This window comes from Macrobrachium rosenbergii, chromosome 21, assembly GCF_040412425.1.
Source record: "Macrobrachium rosenbergii isolate ZJJX-2024 chromosome 21, ASM4041242v1, whole genome shotgun sequence".
NCBI lineage: Eukaryota > Metazoa > Arthropoda > Malacostraca > Decapoda > Palaemonidae > Macrobrachium > Macrobrachium rosenbergii.
Window position 1 is genome coordinate 15273782 of NC_089761.1, and position 19205 is coordinate 15292986.

Genomic DNA, 19205 nt, shown 5'->3' on the forward strand with positions numbered 1-19205 from the left:
AGCAGATCGACAAAGGCCTCAGAGTCAAAACCAGGCTGTGGAGACTTAGACTTTGAATCTCTGAACCTCGACCCCTTATAAGGGGGAGTAGCCTTACTTGTGGACGCCACCGGATTGGGAGCTGGTGACGACCTAGAGGGAGCTGGCGGATTAGACCTTGAGGCCTAGAGGACTTTGGTAAGTCCTTCTTTTTCAGGGATTTCACCTTGGGCATAACAGACCGAGATCTGTCCCCAAGGTTAGCTGGTTTTGGAAATCCCTGGAAGGAAGAGGAAGAAGAAGGTGAATTAAATAAAGATTTATCTAAATTAACCTCGCCTGCCTCACTTACCACCCTACCTTCTACCTGATGGTCATCTACACTCATGGGCTCCAGGTGGATGTTAATAGCCGCCACCTCTTCTGCTACCTCTCCGCACAGGTTGTCGTCTTGGGAGGGTTGCGTTTCTAGTCTGATCTTCTCAATGATTGGAGCGGCCAACTCCCTCGGTAATGCGGTGGAGATCCGGGCACCAGGGTAGAGGAGATTACAGATCTCCTCCGAGAGCACGTAGGGGTTGCCGGATGCAACATTCCTCCCAAATCCGCCGACCCAGGTCTTCAGGGTCGACAGCGCAGAGGTACGGATTGCTGGGTTAGACTGGAAGAGAAGGTAGGATTTACTGAAAATATTCTCCCAATTTTCATATGTTTCTATATGAGGCATCAATACCGAAAGGGACTAAAGGTTAACAGGCTCTCATCACTTACCGACACATCGGACGCCAGTTCGTAGAGAGCGTAACAAACTTCACAGCCGTCCGGGTGCCAAACGGTCATGTCCCCAACATGCACTGCACAGCTGGAGTGCGAGCGGCACACCTCGTGTCCGCACGATTGCTGGAGAACGGCCGAGCACCCTGGCTCCTGACAACGTACCATCCGTAAGTGGAATGATGGTATATGAGTATCATTAAAGCAAGACACGCCGGAATAGGTCCGGCGGTGAGAGAATACTTTAACTTAGCTATGGGAGATGATACATATGAAACAACAAGGCCAAACCCCTCCGGGACTGATCCCGGCAGCAAATTCTAAAACATTGCTTAAACTGAAGAATGTTTAACTCGATATATAAATGCTATAAGCAGGTACTCTATGACACTCCGCCGTGAATAGTCACTGAAACCTCATTGTGTCTTATATTATGGGGACGGTGTAACAGTGGCGGAGTAGGGAGGGTGTATGGCCCCTTATCAACCGCCCAGGGCGGAACCATATAATGGAAACCGCCAACAACCGTGACTCATATCCACCAAAGTGGTTAACTGGATAAGAACAACGAAAAATCAGACTAGTCCGGCGGAGAAGTGAATTGTAACAAACCCTAACTATTATCATGCATTCACGGGATAATGTTCGACTCTCCAGCTACTAACCACTAAAGCAATTAGAAGCGAGCTAACGAAACACCGCCCGCATGGGAAAGGTAGTAAGTGGCGGTTGGCGAGTGCGACCGGTCAGGTGGGTAGCACCCTCCAGACGCCGACTATAACCACCTTACAGGGTGCGAACATAATGAACGGCTTTTTCTCTTACGAGGACAACGCACAGGTGACGTCACCAATTTCCAATCATTAAGGTAAAAGGACGGGGACTAGGCTACATACACGAGAATATGGAGTTAAATGATCCTAGCCTACTCTCCAAAAACCAAGCTTCTTGGTCTAGTCAGGAAGGCCAGGGGCAATGCCACTGGTGTGGGGAGAGAAGGACCTACGTCCTAACTCAGCCACCCTCCCCAAGACTGGAACAATTTGGTCAGGAGGCAAAATAAGAAGTAAGGATCTTCCTCGCTAAAGGAACTCGCTTACTAGGCTAACCTTACCTTCCAAAGACCTAATGGACTGGTCGGGAGAGTTAGGTAGCCTGAACATCGTGTAAGAGCACTGTCATGCCTAGCCTAGGTAGATTAGGCTAGTTAACTACCTTATATTAGAAATAAAACTACCCAGCATATAAACAACTAAAATATAAGAGATAACACTCGTGATGTGGGGTAGCCTAGGATTAAACATATCTAAATACATATATAAATACATAGTTGATCCGACGACAGGGAAGGCCAGGAAATATGCATTATTTTGGTAACGTAAGGTACCCAAAATGGCCTCCCTGACGCCAAATCGCATGCAAAAATTAATCCAGGAATAGATATGTCATCCTTCTTTGTACATAACAGCTATCATCATGAATAAATAATTCACACCATCAAGAAGGAACCAGATCGCTGGTGGAGAAGAGAGACCAATAAAAGGACCCAAATTCTATTGTCAGAAAATGGGGGGCCTAATGCTTTCGCGACAACGAAGAGGCTAATACTCGATTTCTCATCCCCAACCAGCGACCCGGTAAATTCCCCAAATAAGCTCCAAACCAAATGGAGTATAGATAAAAACTAGGAGAATTCGTTCATTTATCAAAAAAGTTGAGATTGAAGGTCGAAAACGGGAAGAGGCAAACATACAGTCCACGCTGGGCTATGACGCAGCACTGTTTATACTGGAAACAATATCTACGTACAATTCAAAAATACGATGCCTCTGCGTTAAACAATCCAACCAGAATTAGTACTCAACTTAGATGGTGAGAAAATCTCGGTGGAAGACATGATGAGCTGCCAAAATAAAGAACACAATCACCAAACAAAATTTCACGTGTTCTATGTTGATGTGCTAAAATTGGAATGACGACGCGGTCACGTGATGACGCCTAGTGGGTAAGCGGGTAGGCAACCTTTGTTGCGGCTCATCCAATTTGGGAATTTGAGAATAGAGAGATCTATTGGACGAAGGCCTGTGATAGTGGAATCCGCTCACCCCTAGTGCATACCGACACCGTTATGGTGTTCGCTCCTGGGGGTAGTAACCCCGGCATTGTGGATAGCTTTTTTCTCTGGTATATTTAGCAATATTTATGCCTATAAATGAGTGCTATTGGAACCATTTCACTGGGTGACACAGGTCGAGCCCAGAAATCTTTGTATCATACATTCTAGTTAATCAAAATCTGTGAAAGTGAAAGTTTACTTCAAAAACAAGAGAATCAAGACAATAGACCATGACCATTAAAGTGCATAAAATAAATAAAAAACCATAATTCTTACCTGGCCAGCTGTGAAAAGTGTGTTATTGGAAAGATCAAGTTATTCTTATCACCCGATTTTTCAATGTAAAATGCATCTTCTGGTTTCACTAGTCCAATCAGGTCTTTGAGAAAAACACTTTTGCTTTTACTGACAAGGATCTCAGACCTTTGTTTAAAGAAAAAGAAAATTAAGAAATAGTTAAACGGTACAGTACTTAGGTGTAAAGAATAAAATACACACTTGTGATAAGTATAACATTGTACAGAATAAAATACACACTTGTGATAAGTACTTATTCTGAAGTACAGTGTGGAATAATGTACTACTTCCTGTTTTGAAAACATGTTTCCTTAATCATTTATGACAAAAATCAACTAGAATTGACATAAGTAGAACTTGTCATGGTATAGTTCACTAATCGTAAAATTACAGCGCAACAGTCTAGTTAAAAGACTCAGTTAAAATATTCAATCAACAGTACACGCATTATACCACAATTAATTCTGTACCATAAAAGTACAAAAAAAAAAGCAATATTACAAATACAGTAACTACTATACATGAAAAACAAACAAACAGGCTGTAATGTAACACTCAGAATTCAACACTTTATAAAGCTCCTCTATATTGTTTAAAAACTCAATGTTCTACATTTAAAGAATATTATTCACCAGTCACCTTTCCTTTACATAAAAAAAAATCCTCTTACCTATTCATCTCTGTATGGCCTCCTGATCTAGATCTAGACCTTGACTTTTGTTTCCTTGAACTGGATCTAGACCTTGACTTTTGTTTCCTGGACCTTGATCTAGACCTTGACTTTCGTTTCCTGGGCCTTGATCTAGACCTTGACTTTTGTTTCCTTGAACTGGACCTAGACCTTGACTTTCGTTTCCTGGACCTTGATCTAGACCTTGACTTTCGTTTCCTGGACCTTGATCTAGACCTTGACTTTCGTTTCCTGGACCTTGATAAAGATCTTGATTTTCTTTTCCTCGACCTGGATCTAGACCTTGACTTTCGTTTCCTGGACCTAGATATAGACCTTGATTTTCGCTTCCTAGACCTAGATATAGACCTTGATTTTCGTTTCCTGGACCTGGATCTAGACCTTGACTTTCGTTTCCTTGACCTTGATCTAGACCTTGACTTCCGTTTCCAGGACCTAGACCTGGATCTAGACCTTGACTTCTGTTTCCTGGACCTGGATCTAGACCTTGACCTTCTTTTTCTGGACCTGGATCCAGACTTTGACTTCCGTTTCCTTGACCTGGATCTAGACCTCGACCATCGTTTCCTGGACCTATAGCTTGGTTTTAGCATTTGCCTCCTAGACCTGGATCTAGACCTTGACTTTCGTTTCCTCGTCCTGGATCTAGACCTTGACTTTTGCTTCCGTGACCTAGATCTAGACTTCGATTTTTGCTTCCTTGACCTGGATCTAGAACGTGACCTTGATCTAGATCTAGATTTGGAAGACAGCCTCCTTGATCGAGAGTGTGACCTTTGTTTCTTTGATGGTGAAGATGATCTCTTCCTCCTTTCCTTTGACCTCTCTTGCTTCTTCCCTGAAATCTTACTTGATTCTTCAGAAACAGATTTTGATCTTGATCTCGACCTACATTTTTCCAAGCTTGGGCTCTGAGACACTGAATGTGACCTGGAAGAAAATAGAGTACTATATCATTCTCATCATCTTGTGTGCTGTTCATTTTCTTCATTTCTTATAATTTCTACATCCTTCAAATTCTAAATGATTCTCAATTGCTAAGATTTCCAGTTAAATTTTTATGTGATGAATTAATACTGTATAATTCTATAGTCATCCTGCTTCAAAGAAAAAGTGTAGATATTCTAATCTGATGATTAAGGAAAACCACCATTCCTTTTATATTACCTGCTTGGGCCAATAAACTAACCACAGTTAAAACAAAGAACATCACATGGTTAAATAATTAAATAAATAAGGGATTTTGACAGAGGAAAAATCTATTTCTGAGGAAGGTCCCGTGTCACCCGGTGAAATTCCATTACAGCACGAATTTCTAGGTATAACAATGCTAGATATACCAGAGAAAAAGAGCTTTCAGGAAAGCTGGGGTTACTACCCCCAGTCGATCGTCTTTTAGGAAGACGTCGGTATAATGAAGGGTGAGTGAAATACCACTACCACGGAAATATACTCGAAAGATCTCTCTTATCAAAACCCCGTAAAGAGCGGTGAGCCGTTACAGCCCCACACTCAACACCTGCCAGGACGGCGACACCAGCGCCACCTACTTCATTCCATGCTAGCACTAACCCCAGACTTGGCATGTGCAAGTAGGGGGGGGGAGTACTAGGTCAGCTAGGGAGAGGTCACGGGTGACACGGGACCTTCCTCAGAAATAGATTTTCCTCTGTCAAAATCCCTTTTCTGAGTCCAGTCCCGTGTCAGCCCGGTGAAATAGTGATAGAGAATCATGCCAAGACTGCTACTACTGGGAAAAAGGGGGTAATCTGAAGAAAAAGCAAAATTGTAACAAAAATAATTTTAATCAGGCAATCTCTTTCATGAAGCAAGAATACTTAAAAGTAAGGTATCTTAAATCTAAGGCACATCAAAAAACTTAGCACTACAAAACAAGGAGGTCCCGGTATGATGGGAAAAACCTCAAAAATCTTAAAATTACTTAAAGGTAGTGAAACATGAAAAGTGCACAGAACAAGCAAATACAACCTTAAAACTATACATGTAAACTTAGGCTAAACACGTAAGAGACAAGACTAATGAAAATTAACACACACAAACATCTGGGGTACATGGGAGCCAAATAAAAACCGCCCAGTAGTACCCACAGCGAAAACAATTATGGCTAGTCAGATTACACTTTTCCATCAGTAGATACAAGATACATCAATATGAGGGGCAAGGCAGTGAGGCATAAACAACCAGGAGAATAAGCAGAGAAGCAAATGAGGTAGGCGGGGGGGGAAAAAGGAAAGGATATGATTATTTAAGGTGGGGAGATGACACTTCCCACTGCTATAGTAGAATATTTCAGGGCTTCGAGCGATTTTAAATAGTGGCGTTTAAACACTAGAGGTGATTTCCAACCCGTATATTTTGATAACTCTGAAAAGTCCATATTATGAAAGTAATTAATAGAAGTAGCCACTGCTCGAATATCATGAACTTTAGGAACTGAGTCTGGGTTGGCTTGTTTAATGAAATACAGAATTTGTTGCCTTATAGCATTCAGAGAAAGAGTACCACCTTTCTCCTGATAAAAAGAGGACCCGACTTACTCTGTGGAGTTCTTAAGAGGTAAGATTTAAGTGTGTAAACTGGACATAAAGATTGATCTTGAGGAAGGGGCACCACCTTCCAAGGAGACCACCTGTCCTGTGGGTCTTCGTTCTTAGCTAAAAATCTAGGGTCAGGGAAAGGAGGACCTCTCCAGATGGGGAGGAAGTTAACAAAACTATCACCTCTAGTGAGCCGACAGCTCTGAGATTCTAGCACCTGAAGCCAAGCTAATCAAAAATAAGGTCTTCTTAACAGATCCTGATAAGAGCAATGGGAGTTATCCAACTCTGATGCTAACTTAAGGACGTCATTGAGAAACCAAGTAACCGAATGTGGACGTGATACTGGTCTCAGACGAGCGCATGCTCTGGGGATGGATGAAAAATAGGAATCTGTAAGGTCGATTTTAAAGCCGTAAAGAAATACTTTCTTCAATGCCGACTTGACTGTGGTAATAGTGGCGGGAGCCAGGCCTTTCTCAAACAGTGACCTAAAGAAGGAAACTCCTAAATTAGTCGTCATAATTTTGGCTTCAGATGCTTTCAGGAAGGAGGCTAATTTTTTTACTGCTGAGTCATACTGTCTAAGAGTAGAATCTCTTTTATCTGATTCTAAAAACAGAGTGTTGACAGGGTCAATGTTCGCTCCTTTCTGGGCTGCGAACTTTATAAAGTCCATAAAACTAGGGCATTCTGAATCCTTGAGGAAGCTGACACAGTCTTGGTTTGTACTGTCTGGGTCAGAATGGGCTTGGGAATCCGAAGACTCCGTAATCCCAGTTCCTGAAGGAGAGGGAACCAATTGCTCTTCGGCCAATAGGGAGCTATTAGGGCTGGTTGACCTTTGAATGTCCTGAGTTTGTGTAATACTTTCAGCAGTAAATTTATTGGAGGGAACAGATAAATCTTCTCCCAATTGTTCCAATCTACTGTCATTGCGTCTGTGGCGAACGCCTGAGGGTCCAGGTTGGGGGCCACATAACAGGGGAGCTTGAAGTTGCTTTCCGTTGCGAACAGATCCACTTGGAGGCCCGGAACCCGGCGGCAAATCCATTTGAAAGATTCCGCATCCAGGGACCACTCCGTCTCCAACGGGGTAGTCCTGGACAGGGAATCCGCCACCACGTTCCGGACTCCTGCTAGGTGGGTGGCTGACAGGTGCCAACCGTGCTTGTTCGCCAGGGAGAAGATAGCTACCATTACTTGGTTTACTCAACCTGATTTGGAGCCGCCCCTGTTGATGCAATGAACTACCACTGCGCTGTCCAACACCAACCTGATATGAATCCGGTTGAGGAGGATTTTCTTCAGAGTTAGAAAGACCGCCATGGCTTCCAGGGTGTTTATATGGAACTGCTGAAACATTGTGGACCACGTTCCTTGTACTTTCTGTTTTGGTGAATATCCCCAGCCGCTTAGAGAAGCGTCTGTGTGGATAACTAGTGCGGAGGGGGAAATTGAAGCGGAACTGTTTGGACAGGCCCTTGACTGTGGTCCAAGGCCGCAGTCTTGTCTTTAAGATTCGAGGATAGAGGAGACCTTGTCCCTGAGCTTGGCATTTGCTCGACTCCGCCACACTCTGTTTATGTCTTTTAATTTGGCTTTTAAGAGCAGGTCTGTCACTGAGGCAAATTGAAGGGACCCGAGGACTCTTTCTTGGGACCGACGGGATGCCGATGGATTTTGAGAAACCTCTTGGTGAGAGATGCTATCTCTTTCCTCTTGGGAGGTGGGAGAGATAACGTGTGGGAGGACAGATCCCACTGGAGACCCAGCCACTGAAACCGGGACTCGGAGTCAGGCGGACTTCTCTCTGTTCAGCTGAAAACCCAGTGACTCTAGGAAATTGATGACTATGGACGTGGCTTCTTGACACTCCGGAACAGTTGGTGCCCAGATTATCCAATCGTCCAGGTGCGCTGCTAGGAAATCCTTGGGACCGGAGCTGCTGTACTACCGTATCCGCCAGTTTGGTGAATACCCTGGGTGCAATGTTCAGACCAAGGGCATGACCTGAAGAGTAGGCTTGATTCCCAAGTCTGAAACCGAGGAACTGAGAGAAGTTCCGCGCGCAACCGGGACGTGATAATAAAGCGTCTGAAAGATCGATAGAGGTGGTGACGGCCCCACGCGGAAGTAGAGTCCGCACCTGAGCTACCGTAAGCATGCGAAATTTGTCGCATTTTATGTAGAGATTTAGACGCGACAGATCCAGGATCACTCTTTGCTGATCGGAGTCTTTTTGGGAACAGTGAATAGCCTGCCTTGAAACTTTAGGTGCCTTGCTTTCTTTATTGCTCGTTTGTTGAGCAATTCTGTCACATAATCCTGTAGGATTGATGTGGGTGGCTGGTAAAACCTGGTTAGAGGGAGGTTCTTGATCCAGCTCCATCCCAGTCCCTTGGACACAATGCTGTGTGCCCAAGGGCTGAAGGTCCATTGGTCCCTGAACCAATACAGGCGACCGCCTACCTGTGTTCTCTCAGTGGGAGGGAGCGGGTTTATTCCCTCTACCACGTCCAGGTCTTCCTCTTGGGGTGGTGTTAGAGCCTTCCTCTGTGGGGGCCTTGCCTCTTCCTCCTTGCAACCCTATTGAGGCCGTGAAAAAATCCACGGCCCTCAGGGTGGGGTTGTATGCTGGTGAGGACACATAGGGGGCGGCTGGTTGGACCAACACGTACTGTTGGGGTGGGCCTTAGAGGTAGATGGTTGGGCCACTGCCGAGACCGGGGCGGCTTGAACTACCGCCTGATGGGGCCTCTTATGCCTCCTGAAGCGTTTGCCTCCCTCTCGTCTGGGGGCCGGCCGATTCTGGGGTCTTGCGTTTATAGGTGGGAATTCCCCCGAGAGCGCAGACTCTGATTGGCCCGATGTAGCCTCAGACATGACGGATGTAACCTCTTCTTCAGGGAAGAGGTTAGGTCCCCAGATCGAGCTCTTTAATGAGCTTGTTAGGCTCGTGGCGGATAAAGCGTCAGCAAAAATGAATTTTTCTGCACTCCAGTCTGGCCATGATAAACTCATGCAAGTCCGACTGGAAGCTCGCCAGGAAAGACTTAGCTAGGACCTGGAAGAAGGGTTAGTCTGAGCCGGAGGCGGCAGTAGCCTCTGTAAGACAGCCGGAGCTCAAGGACCGGGCTAACTTAGTCCGGGCCTCAAACTCCGCCTTCAATAAAGATTCCGGCAGCTTAGGAGCTGTTCACTAAACTGCGTGGAAGCGCAGAGGGGGTCCAGCTTCCCTGACGGTGAAAGTGGACAGGGCCTCACCCAGAACTCATTACTTCCTGGGAATACCAGGGAAGTAGGATCCGTTTCCTTAATTGAGGTAAGCGGATTACCGTCAAAGCATGCTCGGGCCGTAGCCAGAGCAACTTTGTCCATGCAAGGAGTGGGAAGTTCTTCTCCCAGGGTGAACATAGTAAAATTGCCCTTGAAAGGGGTCAATTTGTGTTTACTGCCTGCCACTCCGTCCAGAGTGCGCAGGAGAGCCGACTGAGCCTGGTCCCTAGGGATGATGACAGTCTCCTAGGTACCTTGTCTGACCGAATCCAGGCTTCTTCAGTGAGCCTTACAAAGCCTGGATAAGGAGGCAAAGAGATCGGGGGAAGAACTCCAATTCCTCCAACCGTCTCGTGCCCAGACCTTCTATGGTAAGTTTGCCATCATGTTGGATGGCCCGGAGGCGAACCGCCAAGGGTTACCGACATCAAACGGCGGGAGGTCCGCAGTGTCGGGATAGAATACTGTGGTTCTGCTGGAGGTTGGCGAGCCAAACCTGACAGTATGTTGTCATAATTGGCAAACTTATCCGAGATTTTTTCAAACCTAGAATCTAGGTCCTCAGTGAACTTTTTGTAAAGTTCAGTGGCAAGGGCTTGTGCATCAAAAGAAGGTTGGCGAGGAGGGCTTGGTTTTTTGCAGCCCTCTTACTCGTGCCTTTGCCGGAGGAACTAGATTTGCTCCCGGAGGCTACAGGTCCTGAAACCTTAGCCGACGGGGAAGGGCGATGCCTTCTTGGAAGTCGAGGACTTGTAGCCCTTCGCCTTCCATGAAGTCTTCAACTTGGGGATAGCAGACGGAGCTCTATCACCCAAGGAGGAAGACTTCACAAAACCTGAAAACGAAGAAACTGATGAAGCAGGGGAGTCAAACAAAGGGGGCCCGCCCCAACATCCTCACTTACCTCACCACTTACCACCTGGTCCTGCTCCGTATTCATCGGTTCCAGGTCTAAGATTTAGGGCGGCAACATCCTCCGAGACCTCGGAATACATGATATCCACTTGAGGTGGCTGGGTCGCATCCCGGATTTGTTGGATGATTGGGGTGGCAAGTTCTTCAGGCACCGCAGCCGCCACCCGTGCGCCGGGTAAAGCAAGTCCCTCAACCTGGCGTCGAGGGCGTAGGGCTTCCCGGACGGAACATTCCTGCCGAACCCAGCCACCCAGGCCGGAGGGATTCCAAGGCAGACTTCTTGAGGCTTCGTCCGCCTGCAAGGAAATCTGCAGTTAGTCAGGAACGAAAAGTCAGACCGAGAATATAAACAATACACAACATGAGGAGCATGAACCGCGAGGAAAGAAGACTGTCACTTACCGACTCATCCTGGATGGTTGAACAGAGAGCAAAGCAAACCTCACAACCATCGGGTGCCAAACAACCAGGTCGTCAAGCCGGACCGCACAACCAGCGTGGGTCCGGCATACCACGTGTCCGTAGGGTTGTTGAAGGAGGCGGTACACCCGCCCTCACAGCGAACAGTCTGTAAGAGTAAAAAGTACATGAACCTCACACTCTAAGCAATCTAAAGCTGGCAAGGCCGAAACTCAACTACAACCGAATACTCCGCGGAGAAGAAAACCCTATTATAAACTGGGCCAATAAGCTTTAAAATGCACAGAGTGGGAGGTAAGATTCAGACCCGGAGGACTCCGGGAATGAAGGAACGAGAAACCAGGAACTAACCATAAGGGCTGCCAGAAAAATAACGGGCGGAGCCCCGGGTGTAGGACCGGATTCACGTATATATGGTAAACAGATTTATCTAAGATTAAAACAAAATAATAATAACAATAATAAAAATAACAAGTGATGGTAATACTCCGGAGACCGGAGGAGTCCGCTCCTATATACGTGATATAGAAACTTCCCACCCTCACCTACCCCGCCGGAGAAACAAGGTGGGTAAAGTGTTCTATGTTCATAACATACGTGGCGGGGCCACACATTTCACCCTAACTCCCAGTCTGCGATGGGGAGATGAGAGGTATGAGAAAGTGATTCGAACACGTTCGAGCAAGTGAAGTAACCACCCACCCCACCACAGCGAAGCTGGGGACAGGTATGGGAGGAGCGAATCCCTCTACCAACAGGAGGAGTCCCTGAACTCGGAGAAAACGCCATCTAGCGTCACCAGCACGAGTCGTAAGGCTGAGGGGGTAAGAGGGAGAGGAGTAGGCTACCCGGAAGGGGACAGGAGACAGGGAGAACATGACACCCGCTCAACTGCATCCTTCCCTCCAAATGAACTTGGAAGGGTAGCCTACTCCAGGGAGCTACACAACCCGAAGCCCAACTCCTGCTAGGCGAAGCCTAATAAAAGTCTAACCTAGTATAGGTTAGGAAAGAGTAAGGGGTGTAAAAGGAGAGGAGGAACCAGCAGGGAGAGAAATTTTGTGCCGAGAGCCAACCGGGACCGAGAAGGGGGGGGTAAGTAGGCGACTAGCCTAGAGGAAACACATCCAAAGAACTCGATTCCCCCAAATGGAGGAAGAGAACTAAGGGGCTCACTCTAACCACCGTAAAACGACCCCGGAGGAAACAGCAACCAAAACTCCCTCAACCTGATCTCCGCACCCAGGGCAAGGGGATGGAGCTCACACTACAAAATACCATCACACATAAACAATCAAAATAAAATTAAGTTCATAGGGAGCGTAGCCTACCTCGGGGGAGAGGCCCACTGGAGGTAAACCACACAACCAAAAAACAATAAACAAAAATAATTAAAAATACTAAAAATAAAAGAAGAGCACCATCTTCAAGTATAAAATAATAGCCTACTGAGACTAAAATGAAAATGAACCCAACCTGGTGGGGGGGGGGGTACTTGGGCGGAGCATCACCCTAAGAAAGGCCGATAGGCCGATAATGCAAAACAAAAACTAAAAAGGGGGAGCCACCTCAAGGAACCACCAGGAAGGAATTCAAGGGGTTAAAACCTTTCTATAACGACAATGAGACAACTCCAACAGAAAGAACAGAAGGAGTCGCCTCACGGTCGACATGGTTGACGGGGACGCCGTGGCATCATAAGAAGATCTCAATATTTATGAAAACACGAGACCAAAACAGCCAAAAACAGATCAAAAACCCCACAAGAAGATGGTACTTAACTTAGAGATGGAAAAGGTGCTCGATGCCATTGCAGATGATGAAAAAACAATCCAAAAAAAGGACGAGCACACAAAAGAAACGAACGTATCACTGCTAGAAAATGGAATGAAGTAGGTGGCGCTGGTGTCGCCGTCCTGGACGGGTGTTGAGTGTGGGAGCTGTAACGGCTCACCGCTCTTTACGGGGTTTTGATAAGGAGAGATCTTTCGAGTATATTTCCGTGGTAGTGGTATTTCACTCACCCTTCATTATACCGACGCCTTCCTAAAGACGATCGACTGGGGTAGTAACCCCAGCTTTCCTGAAAGCTCTTTTCTCTGGTATATCTAGCATTGTTATACCTAGAAATTCGTGCTGTAATGGAATTTCACCGGCTGACACGGGACTGGACTCAGAAAAATAAATATAAGAACAAAGTGTGCTGAAGAGCTCAGTTGTCCTTTGAAATTTGTTGATTTTGGCTCTGCAGCTCTGATTACTCAAGGGTTTTCATAAATAATTAATTGGAATATTTTCTGAAGCTTTGCAGGCATTTGCGTAACCCACAGATGACTCGCATAGGAAACAAATGTAGAGAAAACTAAAAAAGTTTGGGAGCCATACATGTGTATAAAATATACTTACATATTAGCCTAGTTTACCTCTGAGTACAGTGATACACACAAAAGACTTGAATTAAGTATAAGCTGAAACTAAAAAATATTCACACCCACACAGAAAACATCATTCACAGTGGGGAAATATGTACACAAAGGTACATCTGCATCAATGAAATGCAATCTTTTTTATAAACCCATCTGTTTTCAGTCAACAGAAAAAATTGTTTTGCTTGATAGGATTTTGCAAGTTGTAAGAGCAATATTTGTGAGTACAGAAGTTGTCTGCATCAATGATATATTAAGTATTTGAAAATATCACTTTGGTTGTTTGAAAGCTTCATTTAGAGAAAAAGTCCAGTTTGACAATAGTGCTTAAATCATTATGATCAAATTTGCATAATTTCATTAAAATCTGTAAACTTCAAAAATTACAGTTTGCAAAAGAACTACAGATCTGAGCTCCTTGTTGGGAACACCAGCAGCTTTGATTCAATTTCCAATATCCCTCATGTTTGTTTTATGAAGTGATCTGTAAGTTTTTGCAGTTCTTATATCTTTATTGCGATCCAGCTGTAAAATTTTCAATTCAATTAAGATCCAAACATGTAAAGATCTTATTGGTGCTAAAAGCACAATCAAGAGGCAAAAGAAAGTGAAGACCCTGCAAGTAAAGATTAAATTGCTATATTTTCTACATACTATACCATGGACACATATGATGAGGTTACCCATCATTATGGAATCAACAAGTTTACTGTGCTGCACACATGCAAGAAGGAAAAGTCATTTTGTGTAGCTGCAGCAGCAGCTACAAAATCATTCTCTCTCTCTCTCTCTCTCTCTCTCTCTCTCTCTCTCTCTCTCTCTCTCTCTCTCTCTCTCTCTCTCTCTCTCTCTCTCTCTCTAAACAGACTTAAATGTAATTTAAGAGAGGCCATGTCCTTATATGAATCCAAACCACAAGTAGGGGGAGAGGGATCTAGCTCTGCAGACCTCAAAGTGAGCCAAAACTGGTTTGATAAAACCAGAATGAGGTTTGAACAATGAAAAATAAAAGTTCACAAGAGAAGCAACTTCTGCAAACCAAATGACAGCTAAATTTTCTGGACACTATAAAGAAACTTACAGAGGAGTAAGAATATTTACTGGAGCAGGTATGCAATGCAGAAGAAACTGCTCTGTTCTGTAAAACACATACCTAAGAGGACATTTACTAGCCTTACAGAGAGCTGAGCACTAAGCTTTACAGCAGGAAAAGAGAGATCAACACAGCTGTTTTGTGCTAACACCACAGGGTTTATGATCAAGGAATCCCTGATTTATAAAGCTATTGATCCCCTAACCTTGAAGTGAGAAAAGATTAATTCCAACTGCCAATCTTTCGGATGCATAACAAGAAGGTATCGACTACCAGAACACTTTTCCTACAATAGCTTCATTGGTGCTTTGTCCCAGAAGTCAGAAGATACCATTCTTACTGTTACTGAACAATGCCCTTAGCTGCTCAGAACTCAAGATCTTTAATCCAACCTCTAGGACATGGGATAATAAGAATGTTCAATGCCCATTACACTCGGTACTCTATGGAGAGAATTGTTCAAGCAATGGAAAATGATCCCATTCAAGGAAAGAAAATTTATACCATAAATATCACTGAAAAAATTATAACCACTGTGCTAAAAAAACTTTGGCCTGAATGTGTCCTTGGCTAGATTTAACATGGAGCCTACCTAAGAAATAATGAAAGATATTGTGACCATGGCAAAGAAGTTGGGTGGGGAAGGGTCTCAAGATACCGTACAGATTAAGGAAATTTAAGATGTAATTAATATCACCAAAACATACGCTGTTCCAATGAAGATAAAAAAAGAAAACAGCAGTGCCAAACAAGTTTAGTTAGATAACATCAGAGAATGACTGCATCAATTCACTGCTCTCAAGAACTACTTTTATGATATTGACCCACCAATGATACATACAGTACCTTTAAAGTAAAGGAAATGGCAGAAGTTGTAATTGTACCAAATAAATAGTTTTTCAAAGAAATGAAAAAGCAAAACTGTCAAAATAAATCACAATGTATTTCCTGACGACCAAACCTAATATCCCCTCCACCTCTTACATCCCCACTATCACAGAAGTTCTGAGACCAGCCACTCCTTCTCATAAGGAACTTACTTATGAAGGGGACAAAGATCCAGACAATCCACCTCCAATTATAGAATAAATGATGATACATTACTGCCATGAAGTTAATATCATTGGCATGTTTGTACTGTGTCATCATCATCATCACCAATCAATATTGTCAGGTCATCATGTGAAAGACTTAAGTGAAAGCTGACACATTGAGAAGGTGAGTTGTATCCTTAAGGTTAAAGTAATGATTTTTCATTTGGCAACGTTTTCTAAATCTAACAACTTATATCCAGTAAAAAATAAAAGACAGCACTGTACAGGTACAGTACATGTATCCTCTTCCTCTCTCTAACCATATACTGTACTGCATTGTTTATACTGTATTACACATTCAAAAGGTTGCATTGTACTGTATTTATTTAATATGGTACATGATAAGGTGTTTATGGTAAATATCAGTAATGTTTATGGCCATAAATACACTATACAGTATTAGGATTTAAGATTTGAGGGGTCAAGAGTTATGCAAGTAATTTTCAATTTTGCAAGAGCCATTGGCCATATCCACAGCAAGTTCTGGGAAACAACTGTACTCTCCTATAAGGAAATTTAAACCCAAGACACGGGAAGACCATGATACTGAAGTGAAGACCGAAGCCAATCTACTCATCTTTTCACTTCTGTGTGAAGAGTTATTCCTGCACAAAATGATACAATAATGTCCCAATGAATGTTGATGTACGGTAGTTTGGTAGTACAGTGCTTATTATTTTTTTTTATTTACAAATGTAGGTGTGCAGTATCAGGCAAGAAAATTGATCAGATGTATGTTAAGCAACTAACCTGCTGGTCATTCTTAATTTCCTTTGCTTTCTACATGCTTACAGATGAAAGTACAAATAAATATGAATTGAAAGATTATAAATGAGTAGGCTGATTAAATTAAGCCTTATCAAAGAATACAGTATACCAGAGAATTCCAAGCCTAGAATTCAATATCCCCTATAAACAGAATTAATACTCAGACTAACTGAGTATCTCTAAAAGGGCCTATTTTACACTTCATGATGAAAAGAAAACAGTTTAAAGCAGACACTTTCACACTTGTCATCTGATCTAGAGATCATACATTAGTAAAGGTAGATAGTTTGTTCTTATAATGATTTTTATGGTTGAAGTTACTGAAATGTATCTTTTACCTACAATAAAATACATGATAATACAAGGCATTCAAATATTATTTTCCCAGATAATTATCTATTGGTATGTCTGCTTCCAATGCTGACCAAATTGTGGACAATGCCAGTACATACAAATAAATTTTTTCTCTGATTAGCATGCTAGTTAATAAAAGAAAACATACCCTGCTGATGGAGGTGGCAGGAGAATCTTTCCCACCTCAGGAGGACAACTTTCATTTTGCAGCCATGAAGGTGGATCAGAAGTTCTAGTGGGAGACTGGTCTGAAATTTGTAATTCATTTCAATACACACAGTAATGAAACGGGCAAAATCAGTAGTACAGAAAATTACTGTATGGTATATACCTAGCCTCAAATAATGTATACACAACCTGAAATACCAATGATTTTTGTTCTGTAATACAAGCATGCAAAATTCACAGCAATGTTTATCCTTAAGAAATGTTAGGCACTCTCCAAGGTTTCCAAGGTTAAGGGATGCATCCTACTACGTGATCATAAACTTCAGCAAGCTAAAGCTAAAAATACATATACAATTAGTAGCATGGAGAAGATGAGATCACAATAAGTACAATAAAAATAGCAATTTTCTAAAAAGATTTTTCATTCAAAATTAACAGACCTTTTATTAACCTGTACTTTTGTATAATCCTCTATAGAAGAGAGACTTATAAAGGGTTAATTTTCTGTCCAAGTGGATATCTAAAACAAAATTGTTTTTAGGAAATCAAATACTGTACTCTATTTCATAAAGACCTATAGTACACACTCAAATTAATCCAAAGCTAATCATTTGACTTTCAAACAATGCATACAACATACAAAATCCAAGTAATATACATTTTATATTCTTGGTGAAAGACAATTTCATTACAACTGATGAAACAGATAAGAACTAAATCATCGCAATAATACACTGTTTGTATGCTAGTTTTCCAAAACTAAGTAATTATTACCTTACTAATATGGTTCTAACAAGCATGAGTACTACTTATGGTACACGTGTAAATTAAGCAAAAAAATTAATAAAAAAGTCCTGTTAGACAGCATACATCGTGCATACACCATGAATTGTAAAGCTTGGTCGGGCCATAGTAGGTGAGATCAGTTTACTATACTGTGCATGAAAAGTAACTTAAAAAAAAAAAAAAAGCTAGTCATGAAACAGCAATGCAAGAAGTCTTGGCCTTACACTTAAAAAGTGTAAGGTAATGATGCAAGGTTTTAGTTTTATTCACACCTATGTAATTACTTACTTGTTCCTCACATTTCACACAGAAAAAATACCAAAGATCATCACTCATCCATTTCTGATACTAAATTCCATGTTGACTTGAAATTAAAGTATCATTGTATTATCTTGATAATCAAATTGTTATAAAAATTTCTAATACCAGCACTACACTGTGATCCTAAATATATAACCTGCAATGCACAAAACCAACACTTTTCTTTTTCTAAAATATGGCACTTCAAGAAATTCACTTTGAAATACTGTATACTTTGCCTTGAGTGAGATAACTTGAAATGCAAAGTAATACTGTAAAATGAGCAACCTTTGATCCCATTATTCATGAAATGTAGAGCAATACAATAAAAAATGTTAACTTTTACAGCACACAAGACCCTCCTTAAAAATTGAGGTAGGCCCTGACATCTCAAGTTAGGTTAGGTCATGTTAGGATGCAGCCCTATACAGTATTTGCTCTTATGACTATTGGCATCTAGGTCAGGTTGGCTTGGGAGAGGGTTCACTGCCCATTAGCCTAGGAGGTAGAACCTGGCAAACTAGGTTAAAATAAAATATAGTACATCCCTATATTTTCATTTATAACTTATGGTGCTCTAGATTGTGTTAGTAGGGAGGGTCTAGTAAGGTGCAGATGCAGATACACTAGCCAGGTAGGACCAAGCATTCTAGATTAAAATGCATCCTTGTATTTTACAAAAATCTATAGTGCTCAAAGTTAGGTTAGGACCCATTTCCATTGGGTTAGGTTAGATTTAGATATACCTCAATAATTTCCCTTGCCTGATTTTCCTGCTTTTTAATTTTTTTTGAGGTTGTCAGTGATTACACAAACCATGTACTGCATGTTTCAGACTGCTTACTACATAATTAGCGGATGTTTTTACCATTACTGTTATTGCACCTCATTTATATTTTGTTCTCTGATCCCACAAAAAAAATGATGAATACAGTATCTGTTTTAGCATATTTTAAGATTAATGCTTACTGAGTTGGCAATTTCATTTTGTTCTGTAGTCTGCTATAAGATTTTCATTTTCTTTTTTTCAACATTGAGCTATAATATCAGATGATAATTGCATATGCATACTGTAACATTAATTCCTTAATTTACCAACAAGCCATGGATTTCTTGGTTTTAAGAGTCCTTGTAAGTTTCAAGACAAACACATGATTTTGCCAAGTTGGTCTGTGCGTGGTGACTGT

The 19205-nt window shown here is 42.5% G+C and overlaps 1 protein-coding gene across 1 annotated transcript in view; it reads right to left on the reverse strand.

Annotated features, from left to right (window-relative positions):
* The window catches only part of LOC136849699 (nuclear exosome regulator NRDE2-like), a 57938-nt gene that overhangs the window by 34290 nt on the left and 4443 nt on the right, over positions 1-19205 (reverse strand). The window contains 3 exon segments of the mRNA XM_067123049.1: positions 3146-3292; positions 3837-4787; positions 16913-17012. Coding sequence (XP_066979150.1) covers positions 3146-3292; positions 3837-4787; positions 16913-17012 — 1198 coding nt within the window.